The 12,541-nt window shown below is 36.6% G+C and overlaps 2 protein-coding genes across 2 annotated transcripts; both read left to right on the forward strand.

Moving 5' to 3' along the window:
* Nucleotides 1-9,067: 9,067 nt before the first annotated feature.
* LOC110913390 (uncharacterized protein PB18E9.04c-like) lies at nt 9,068-9,502 on the forward strand. The gene has a single exon (XM_022158225.1). The coding sequence runs from the start codon at nt 9,068-9,070 to the stop codon at nt 9,500-9,502; it is 435 nt and encodes a 144-aa protein (XP_022013917.1).
* A 205-nt stretch (nt 9,503-9,707) lies between these two features.
* On the forward strand, nt 9,708-12,139 carry LOC110913389. Its single transcript, XM_022158224.1, has 3 exons — nt 9,708-9,951; nt 10,017-11,662; nt 12,101-12,139. The coding sequence occupies exons 1-3, from the start codon at nt 9,708-9,710 to the stop codon at nt 12,137-12,139; spliced, it is 1,929 nt and encodes a 642-aa protein (XP_022013916.1).
* Nucleotides 12,140-12,541: the final 402 nt, after the last annotated feature.

The following is a 12,541-nucleotide window of genomic DNA, read 5'->3' on the forward strand; positions in this document are numbered from 1 at the left end:
ACACGTAATTATGGAGAATGAAGTTACACACCACTAAATCGTTTTATTTCAGCATGTAACCGCTCAATTTAATTCGGGTATTATTACCATTAATGAACATGAGGACATCAAAGGGGGTTTTTATTCAAATCGCAAAATTGTCCCTCAAAACTGGTACCACTCGAATCTTTTACTAATTCTAAGCAAAACCCTACTGTGAACAAATTATTTCATCAATCCTACACCGCAAATTTAATCGAAGAACATTCTAGGGCTTGTAATTTTGTGGACGATATCTCCTTCGATTCTCAACCTTTTCAGGTGATTCCAAAGGCTAACTTGCTTAATTTTTCGTTTTCTACAAAAGCCCTCTATCAATTTCAGTGATAGAAGGCCAATTTATCCATATTTAATTTTAGTTGAAATTAGGGTTCTTCATGCATAGAATTTGGGGCTTTTAGATTTATACTTTTGTTTTCATGAAATTGAAAGTATCATATTGTTATATATCATACTAATGTATTGTGTGCAAATTTTGGGAATTTTTAGATATCAATTGGAATTTTGGTGAATTATTTATGTTTTAATCACAAGATAAATCAAATAAAAATACAAGATAATTTTAAGTAAATTCAATAAATACTTCTATTGGATATTTCAGAGTATATGAACACTAGGAAATTTTAATATAGTTTTTCCTTATTTCTCTTTGGGAATTCATGAATATAATTTTGATTTATGCATGTTTTAATTATTCAAAAATACAAGTTTATCACAAATAAATCCTATAAATATTTTTACTGGTCTTTTTTATAGATTCTATTATTGTTTGAGACTCTTATATAAATTTTCTATAATTTTAGAGAATTACCTTATCAATGGATTAATGGATTTTCTTTTATGTAAATAAAATTACTTATTAAAATTCTTTATTTTAAATTAAAACATGTGATAACCATGAAGTCTAAGCAATGATTTTGTTAGATAAATTCTATTAATTAATCAAAATTGGTAGCATTTAACGATTATGATAGCATACTAAATTGTTATTACTATACAATTAATCATGACAATTTGTACAAATGTATATAATTTTGAAAACTAAGTCCCTAAATAGGAGAACCCAATTTCCTAAAATTTATATACTGTTCGTTTGTTTAGGATTTCGGTTATTCATTTTAGGGTGATTATCATTATAGATATAATTCGGTTCTTGTCGTGCGATGTTCACAAGACTGAGCAGGAACGCAACCTGTGAGTAAACTCTCTCCCCTTTTTGTCATTAACTTTTTGGGGTGTATCAATGTGTCTCTATCAATTGTTTTATCTAAAATCGAGCATGCAAAGTCTTGTGTGTCGTGTATGCATTACTTGTTGTTGTTGATTGTTTGTTGAGGTTGTTTGTTGAAGTTATTGTTGATGTTGTTGTGTTGGTCATCATAGTCAATAGTCAAAAGTCATTCATTCAGTGGATCAACAGCTGACCTTTCCTCATGACCTGGAGATGTCGGTATCGCCCCATTAGTCTTGGGCCGACCTTTCCTCCTAACTATGGGATGTTGGTATCGCCACAGTCACACCCTTTTTGGGGTGTGGGACGCAAGGTGTTGGTTTTGGTTTTGGTTTTGGTGTCTGTCTTTGTCTTGTACATTATTCAGCTACCTTTCTATGATCATATTACTTGTGCATTGCTTCCACATGATTGATTGCATGCTTAATATTTAAATTATTATTTGGAATTAAAAAGGTAAAACATATTACTTTTATTTCTAAATTTTAAAATGGTAAAGTTATTTTACTAAACCAAGGTTTACTCGCCAGCTCTTGTAGCTGACCCAAAAATACTATTTTACACATGATACAGGTGTAGAGATTGAAGATTGGACTGGATCAGGATCACATAGGAACTTTGCCTTAGTAATAAAAAAAACAAGTTTGATGTATTTTTTTGAATATTTGAAACTTATATGAAAATTGAGACATTTAATCATGACATGTTTATTTATGAAATTTTAATAGTGCCATAAGCTTTGGGCAATCATCATGCCCCGTACCATTCCGCTATGGGTCGGGGTGTGACAGATTGGTATCAGAGCCAATGGCTATAGGGAATTAGGATAGGTTATTAGACCCTTAGACCTAGACTATAGCCTAATAGGGTTTTATGTGCATTACGTGCTAAATTGTTGTCTTAGCTTATGTTATTAAATTTCATAAGTTTAAATGATTGTTAATGTCACATACATATGCATGTGAGCACTCTTAAATGTTATATACTATATGTTATGTGCCTTGCATGATAATACGTGATTTAATTGTATGCTATAGTTTATTATTTCAATGCTACACTTCACACACTATACAACATAAACATTAAGTTTCTAATTACTCCATTCATATTTATATTCATACAAAGTCTAAGTCAATTCAACATTCAATTCATGTCAATTATACTTGATTATATTTCTATTTCATTTTGATATTTCAAATTTCATTTAAATTTTTCAATCTCCTCAAAGTGAGTTCTTGTGACGGACATGTATTAACTGGAAGGGTTACGTACCGGTAATCGGGACGTCCTGTCTAGGATGGCATTCGTATAAATCCAATTAATGGACCAGTTTGCCTACCTGGGGACTAACGATGAGAGTACCGATACCTATTAGGCCAAAGCATGTCACACTAAACGTCACGTGAACTAACAACACTTTGATATGTCAAACGTGTCCGTGTTAATTCATGGATACTATCCTCAACATTGTTTTAAAACCCCCCAAAACTAGAGTCATTTATTTATTCACGATTTTCTCGGGGTTAAGTTGTACGTTAATGGGTAGACATATGAGGACCATGCAAAAGCTTGGTAATTGCGGGTGCACATGTAATTACGAAAGTGACGCATGGAAGTCATACTAAACCTTATGATGTGCCAAACCTATGATTTTCAATATTTTACGATGAAATAATATTTTATCATAAGTTTTATTATTTATCATATTCCATGTGGCTATTATATCGTTTCGTATATAAGCCATCAGAATAAATCTATAATATTCCACGAGATTCTAATGATGCTAAAACAAATCACCCTATCTGTTGTACCTTGTCGAAGGGTTCGACTTTTGCTACCCTTTGATACTCTATATATATTTTCATGTGATTTGTATTCTTGAATCATGGGATTTTCCCTAAGTTCCATGATTTCACAAATCCGTGACTCACCCATTTGTGAAACTAACACCCACCTTATGATCCAACCGTATGTCCAACCCGACATTCCATCAATGGATCAATCGACCGTACCGTATAACACCCAACTCGTTCCTTATGATTGAGCCGTTCAAGCCAGTCCAGAGAACCACGATAACTTAAAGGCACGCGAACGAGCACTCATCCAGTTCCAAGACAACCAAGATGCATTTAGTAGCACGACAACGTTTTTATGCGACGAGCCTACTCTGAGTGAATGTTTTGAGTTTTCTTTGAACTAATTTAATCAAAGAATGTTTTGAATTTTCGAACACAATTGTAATGATGTGATTTTTGGTAATACGTTTAGAATTTTAATGAGTCATGTATTACGAATTGAATGTCACAACCCTAATCCCTTTCGTAACATGTGCCTATAGTTCGACAAATTCAAGTCTAGGGCACAGGGAGACGATAATTTTTTTTCTTTTGATCCCAAAATTTGGTTTTATAAAATAATAATAAAATGTAATAAATATATATTGTAAACGTTCTACTTTTGGCCAAAAAAAATGTTTTCCCTAAAGTTTAATGAAAATATTTTTCTAAATAAACTAAGTTGCTTTTGTACATGAACAATTTATAAAATACCAATGTGCTACACTTAGTAAAGTGTAAAAATAGTTAACAAAACGAAATGAACGCGAGTTAAGTTAACAAAACGATGGTTTCCTTAATTTACCTTAGGACCCTTCTACTTTTGTCCGAATCGTAATTATCGCCCGACTGGTGGGAGTGTAAATCAATGTTGCTACGTCATCTCCTCTGCTATTCGACTACATGTTTAGTTTTCCCTCATTAACGACTTTACCTGCTACTCTCACTTCGTATCCTTGACATTCACACTAACGCCAAACGGTACAATTATCAACTCTTAATCAGTACCGTTGAGAGCTTATGTCGTTATGCTTTCAACATTACTATTTATCGTCATTTTCGTCCTTTACTTGGACATTTTTTACGTATCGCTATGTTATGCATTTATGTTATGTTTTATTGCTATTTCATGTTCTTACAGTTTCACATCATCACTCATCATGCGTACTTTCCCCATAGTTTATGTGACGTGGGTATCATCTAACTTTTTCATAGACCGACCCTTCCCCCATAACTATGGATGTAGGTACTGCCACCATTTAGTCGCACCCTTTTTGGGTTCGAGACTCATACAATGGTTTTTTGTGGTTATTTAATTACTAAGCTGAGTTGAGTCATCGCATAGAACCAATCAAAACCGCTAACGAAGCCAATGAAATTTGATAAGGACATGGTGGATACGCCGCTGGTACTTCCTATATATAAGTGTTCTTATCAAACAATCAAAAGCCTCGTTAGATTGGTTGAGAAAAGTTCTATGTAAGTTGTGTTTGTGTGTCAATCATGATTTGAATAACGATGTGGATGAAAATTTGATAGAGACATGGTGGATACGCCGCTGGTACTTCATATATATAAGTGTCTCTGCCAAATTTTCAAAAGCAGCATTAAACTAATCATGAGAGCTTTAGTTAGTTGTTTGGTTTCGTGATTGGAGATTCAAATTCTATGATATCACTCGTTCAACTCAAATTGTGGCATTTTATGAGAAATTTTTTTTCATGATCTCAAGTTGTGACACGGATTGCAGTTGGGCATCACACATATACCTCACAGTTCAGTTGGAAACTCTCTCGCGTTACAAATCATCTTTGGGACGTGATTTTCTCTTTAGTTGCAATACATCTTTGATACGCCAATCTTGGGATTCGAGATTGTAATAGTCAAAGAGTCTGTGATCGGCTACCTTATACATAAAATCTAACGTTTTTCATTTCTACATCACTGGCATCAAAAGCGATTCCTCTATTTGGGTATGCAACCCTTATCAGGAACGCTACCGCCTCAATCTGATCTTAAGATTTGAGTTCTTAACGCTATTACTAAACCAAACCGATATTGTTTATGCCAATGGAAGACCATACGCCTCATCCTATACGAGCAGATTCATCCTAATTTCGGGACGAAATTCCCAAAAGTTGGGGAGACTGTAACATCCATCAAAATTCGGGTCTCCGAAATCCGACTCGGATTGTAAAAATCAGACCCTTATCAATAAAATTAAAAATAAGAATTTTAATATATTTTTTAATTAATCATCAGGCATCGCTTTGGATAAAAACCGAATGAAAAAAAGTTAACTTTATAAAGAAACTTAGTTAGTTTGGTTAGATTTATACAAGGGAAGCTTTAACGAAGTTAGATTGGTTAATTAAATAAAGTTAGAAGTTAAGGGATTGTTTTGTAATTAACGAAATCTACAAAATAAGCAAGTCCACTAACAGGGTTAGTGAAGTCCGTTAACTCGGTTAGTTAGTTGTATAAGAAGTTAGTTAACCAGGTTGGTAAACCCAGTTAACTCAGTTAGTTATCTATAAAGGGAGTTAACTAACTAAGTTAGTAAGCTCAGTTAATTTAGTTAGTTATAACGTGACCTTAAGGAAAGTCTTTAAAGGTAAAAAAATGAAGGCAACGATAGGGATGAGCAAAATGGACCCGGTACCGGTACCGAACCGGTACCGGTTCCGAATTTACCGAACCGGGTACCTTTTTGGTACCGATTCGGTACCGACTTTTAACATTTTCGGTACCGGTCCGGTACGGTACCGATTCGGTACCGGTATTTACCAGTTTTTACCCTCAAATACCGGTACCGAACCGGTACCGGTACCGAACTGTACCGAACCGGGTATATTTGGTACCGGTACCGTACCCACTTTGAGGATTTTCGGTACCGGACGGTACCGAGCTCATCCCTAGGCAACGACGGGTTTCGAACCCGCGCCACTGCAAGGCCTGAAGTCTCAGGATACAGCGTAACAACCAGTTGTTCTGCACTTTGTTGATGTGCAAAATCCCATCGTTTAATTCAAATCAACAACCCAAATCGACCTGGTTCATCTTCTCCACTCAAACCCAAACCCAGCCGCGACTCGGTAACCTCTACAAACCCAAACCGATCGATATTCACTCGATTACTTGATGCTTGGTCTTCGATTTACCCTCATAAAACACGTAATTATGGAGAATGAAGTTACACACCACTAAATCGTTTTATTTCAGCATGTAACCGCTCAATTTAATTCGGGTATTATCACCATTAATGAACATGAGGACATCAAAGGGGGTTTTTATTCAAATCGTAAAATTGTCCCTTACCACTCAAATCTTTTACTAATTCTAAGCAAAACCCTACTGTGAACAAATTTTTTCATCAATCCTACATCGCGAATTTAATCGAAGAACATTCTAGGGCTTGTAATTTGTGCGGACGATATCTCCTTAGATTCTCAACCTTCTCGGGTGATTCAAAAGCCTAACTTGCTTAATTTTTTGTTTTCTACAAAAGACCTCTATCAATTTCAGTGATAGAATGCCAATTTATCCATATTTAATTTTAGTTGAAATTAGGGTTCTTCATGCATAGAATTTGGGGCTTTTAGATTTATACTTGTGTTTTGATGAAATTGAAAGTATCATATTGTTATATATCATACTAATGTATTATGTGCAAATTTTGGGAATTTTTAGATATCAATTGGAATTTTGGTGAATTATTTATGTTTTAATCACAAGATAAATCAAATAAAAATACAAGATAATTTTAAGTAAATTCAATTAATACTTCTATTGGATATTTCAGAGTATATGAACACTAGGAGATTTTAATATAGTTTTTCCTTATTTTTCTTTGGGAATTCATGAATATAATTTCGATTTATGCATGTTTTAATTATTCAAAAATACAAGTTTATCACAAATAAATCCTATAAATATTTTTACTGTTCTTTTTTATAGATTCTATTATTGTTTGAGACTCTTATATAAATTTTCTATAATTTTAGAGAATTACCTTATCAATGGATTAATGGATTTTCTTTTATGTAAATAAAATTACTTATTAAAATTCTTTATTTTAAATTAAAACATGTGATAACCATGAAGTCTAAGCAATGATTTTGTTAGATAAATTCTATTAATTAATCAAAATTGGTAGCATTTAACGATTATGATAGCATACTAAATTGTTATTACTATATAATTAATCATGACAATTTGTACAAATGTATATTATTTTGAAAACTATGTCCTCAAATAGGAGAACCCAATTTCCTAAAATTTATATACTGTTCGTTTGTTTAGGATTTCCGTTATTCATTTTTGGGTGATTATCATTTTAGATATAATTCGGTTCTTGTCGTGCGATGTTCACAAGACTGAGCAGGAACGCAACCTGTGAGTAAACTCTCTCCCCTTTTTGTCATTAACTTTTTGGGGTGTATCAATGTGTCTCTATCAATTGTTTTATCTAAAATCGAGCATGCAAAGTCTTGTGTGTCGTGTATGCATTACTTGTTGTTGTTGATTGTTTGTTGAGGTTGTTTGTTGAAGTTATTGTTGATGTTGTTGTTTTGGTCATCATAGTCAATAGTCAAAAGTCATTCATTCAGTGGATCCACGGCTGACCTTTCCTCATGACCTGGAGATGTCGGTATCGCCCCATTAGTCTTGGGCTGACCTTTCCTCCTAACTATGGGATGTTGGTATCGCCACAGTCACACCCTTTTTGGGTGTGGGACGCAAGGTGTTGGTTTTGGTTTTGGTTTTGGTGTCTGTCTTTGTCTTGTACATTATTCAGCTACCTTTCTATGATCATATTACTTGTGCATTGCTTCCACATGATTGATTGCATGCTTAATATTTAAATTATTATTCGGAATTAAAAAGGTAAAACATATTACTTTTACTTCTCAGTTTTAAAATGGTAAAGTTATTTTACTAAACCAAGGTTTACTCGCCAGCTGTTGTAGCTGACTCAAAAATACTATTTTACACATGATACAGGTGTAGAGGATTGAAGACTGGACTGGATCAGGATCACATAGGAACTTTGCCTTAGTAATAAAAAAAACAAGTTTGATGTATTTTTTTGAATATTTGAAACGTATATGAAAAGTGTGACATTTAATCATGACATGCTTATTTATGAAATTTTAATAGTGCCATAAGATTTGGGCAATCATCATGCCCCGTACCATTCTGCTGCGGGTCGGGGTGTGACAATTGGTATTGCAATTCTAGTCTAATTCGTACGTTCTTGGTGCCGTTGGCAATCGAGATATCACGGGAAGGGTTAGGGTTGGATATTGATTGATTGATCATCGGGAAACAACCTCGCATTCATATAATCCGAGTACTTTGTTCACTTTTATCACAACAATTGTTTATACACGAGTTATGTCTATGTAACTCTTTCTAGTTGGAATTTTGCACAAGTGTTTAAAGAAACTGAATCCTAAGATGGTCATTTTCCCCTAATCTGTTAAGCAACCAATTGTGATATTTGCAAGTAGTTAGTAATTTAGTTTTCTAAAAGAAACAAGCCAAATCATTGATCTTTAATTTCTGCATTTTAGTTTAATTGTAGTTAACTTGCAAAGCTATAACATCAACACATTTTCCACATACTCCCTGAGTTCGATACCCATTTACCACCATCTACTAGTTGTAATTTGGATTAAATTTGTGTGTACCACGACAGCACGTTAAATTTTAGCGCCGTTGCCGGGGAGTAGTGCGCAACGTGTGTTAATTTAGTAGTTTTGTTTTGTTATTTTCGGGTTTACGCTGGTTGTGTTTAGTGTGCAGGTACTACTGGTGTATGCATACTAGAGGCTCTCACAAGTCATCGCCACTATCGTTTGATCCGGAAATCAAAAGAACTCTGCGTCAGAACAGAGTTTTGTTAAGAGAAAACAAGATCATTGGTTCACCCACTTCACCCATTACACCAAGAAACATTATGGCCGATTCACAAATCCCACCCACAACGGGTCAAACAACCTCACCTTTTATACCAACATCCACTCAACCTTCACCAAAAACTACCATTCCAACCACTACCACCGAACTTACTATACTTCATAATGTTACACCAGACAATACCACACAACCCATTACCACTCAAGAAGAACCAACCATTACTTTTAACCCTTCTTCTACCATTCCACCCTTGTCTCATTTCTTCCTGGGTGCGGGTCAATCATCTTCAAATTATACCATTGCACCAAACTCAACCATTGTCCATGCTACATCATTTAGGCCATCAAACCAGTCGGGTTTTCAATACTCGACTTTTCCATTTGGGCAATCTTCGGGTATAGGGGGAGATGGATATGAGGAAGGATATGAAGATTTTGAGGGTTACGATGAAGACGGTTATGCTTATGGGGGGTGATGGGGATCAAGGAGAGTTTGGTTATGTGCAAGGCCAACCTCAAGGAATGCCTAGTGTTGGTGGAGTGCCACAACAACAACAACTCATACCACAACACATTAGGCCGAGACCACAAGGGCCGCCAGTGCAGCGCCCTATACCATTGCAACAAGCTCGTCCATAGAACATACAACCACAATTCCAAAGGCCGATTCAACAACAACCAATGCATCAACATCAATATCAACCACAGTTTGCTCCTCAAGGGCCTATGCAAGGGCAAATGGGTCAACCAAGAGCACCATTAGGTGCCCCTCAAAGACATCAACGGGAAGTAGTACGGGGAATTGAAGCTCACTTCCGGGCCATTATCACTAACAATCCTTCACCAGTAGTGATTCCTCATTATGCGGATGGAAGAACTTTTGAAGTTAGAAAACCACCCTACAAAGTTTACCAAAGTTCAAGGGGTTAGCAACGGAAGAACCCTACTTTCATTTGGAATCATTCGACTCCATTTGCAACACTATTGGAGGTCAAGGGTTTTCTGCGGATGATTTCAAGTTGGTCCTTTTCCAGTTTTCCCTAGAAGATAAAGCAAAGAGGTGGTTTCACAATTTACCCTCCGCGTCCATTTTTACATGGGCCGACGTGCAGCAAATATTCTTAGATGAATATTACACTTCTCAAAAGACCAGTGATGCTAGAAGAGGTTTGAGAAGTTTTCAACAACAATCGGGGGAGATGTTTCATGAAGCCTTTGAAAGGTTTAATATGATGTTACGGAATTGGCCTCATCACGGGATCCAACTTTGGGAATCATTCAATGCGTTTCATGAAGGGTTGAGTTCGGAGGATGCACGGGATCTAATGTCGATCACTAATGGTACATTCAGTACGAATTATGAACATGTTGATTGGGCATTTTTAGAACAAATTGCGGTGAATTCGAAGAGGAAAGCTCAATCTTCAAGGCGGGCGAGGCATGTGACACAAAGGCCACAAGTGCATGGAGTAGAGAGTAGTAATGTTCAAACCACAAACCAAGTGTACAACGTGTGCACCAATTGCAATGAAATATGCCATACGGCGGATGTTTGTGTAGTGGGGGTGGTTGAGGAGCAAGTAGAGGAAGTTAATGCAATTCAAGGAGGGGGTGGTCGAAATTTCAACATGAACTCCAACACATACCACCCCGGGTTACGAAATCATCCTAATTTCCGTTATGGGAATGCGGCGAACCAAGCTAACCCAAACTTTCAAGGAGCTCAAGGTAACTTTGCACCTCGTAAACAATACAATCAAGGAAATTATCGGGGTGGAAACAACTATGGTTATCAAGGGCAATTTCAACAAACGGGTCAAGGTGGTTCGAGTCAAAGCTCATCAAGAGGGAATGAAGTCATGGATATGCTTCGGGCTATGCAACAAGATATGCAAAAGCGGAATCAACTCGATGAAGTCCGAATGAAAAAGGATGAGGTTCGTGACAAGAGCATTCAATCACTAACGACTCAAATGGGTCAATTGGCTACCGACGTGGCGGAGTTGAAGAAAAACAAAGGTCAACTTCCTAGCGACACTAAGGTAAATCCTTCACATAGTTCGTCACGAGGTAACAATGTTAATATTAATCATGTTAGTATTTTGAGAAGTGGCAAAGAATTTAAGGCCAATTTGTCACCGGGTTTGGTCGAGGGGGTAGTTGAGGATGTCACGGGTAATGAAAGTGACGATGATGTTTCACCGGTTACACATAAAGAATCAAATGTTAACAAACCGGGGTTGGGTGAAAATGAAAAGAGTGGAAATGATAAAGGTGGACCGAGTCAAGTTCCGTTTCCATCGGCGTTACTTGACCCGGGTAAGAAAAATTTTATTGCATCAAGAGGTCCCCAAAAAGAAGAGTTGTGGGACATGTTTAAACAAGTAAAAATCAATCTTCCACTACTTGATGCAATAAAACAAGTACATGCTTATGCTAAATTTCTAAAGGAATTATGTACACAAAAAAGGCAACAAAAGAAAAAAATGCCTAAGCGGGTAGATTTGACCGGGCAAGTAAGTGCGGTTTTGAATGGGGAGCTTCCCCCTAAGCTCGAAGATCCGGGTACGCCTTTGATAAATATACAATTTGGTAATTTTCAAATGGCAAAGGCGTTACTTGATCTTGGAGCCGGGGTGAGCATTTTACCGGGGGGCTTATATGACCAATACGACTTTGGTCCGCTAGCAAGAGTAGTGACAACGGTTGTTTTAGCCGATTTGTCTCATAAGTTACCCCGAGGGATGGTTCAAAACGTGATTGTGAAAATTGATGAGTTCTATTACCCGGTTGACTTTTTAGTCCGGGACTACTCATCCGCGGACCCAAAACAACAACAAAATGTTATTTTGGGTTGGCCATTTTTGAGCAACGCGCATGCTATGATCGATTGTAGATTTGGTACAGTCGATATGACTTTTGGGAATCAAAAAATGCGCTTGAATGTTTTTACTAACAATTCTAATGATGTTGGTGTTGATGAGTGTTTCATGGCAGATTTAGTCGATGGATGCAACCCGCAGGAGTACGAAGAGGATGGCATAGATATTTGTTTGTGTGATTTTTCTGAACAGGTACATGCGTGTGCACTAGGGGTTGAGGAAGAAAAGTAGGATGCTATGGCTATGAAGGAAGGTCGACCGCCATGGACTCACCAATTTGAAAGCTTGCCGGTGGAAATAAAATCGGGTACTAGACCATCATTAGAAGAACCACCAAGGTTGGAGCCCAAAGACTTGCCAAGCCACTTGAAGTATGCGTTTTTAGGGGATAATGACATATTACCGGTCATTATTGCCTCGAATTTAGAGATGGCGCAAGAGTAAGCCTTATTGGAAGTGTTAAAGGAGAACAAGGGAGCTATTGGATGGACGATTGCCGATCTCAAAGAAATTAGTCCATCAATCGTCATGCACAAGATTATTACCACCGAAGATGCAAAACCGACAAGAGAAGCTCAACAGCGATTGAATCCGAACCTAAGGGAGGTAGTAAAAAAAGAGGTAATCAAATGG

This window comes from Helianthus annuus, chromosome 15, assembly GCF_002127325.2.
Source record: "Helianthus annuus cultivar XRQ/B chromosome 15, HanXRQr2.0-SUNRISE, whole genome shotgun sequence".
Lineage (NCBI taxonomy): Eukaryota > Viridiplantae > Streptophyta > Magnoliopsida > Asterales > Asteraceae > Helianthus > Helianthus annuus.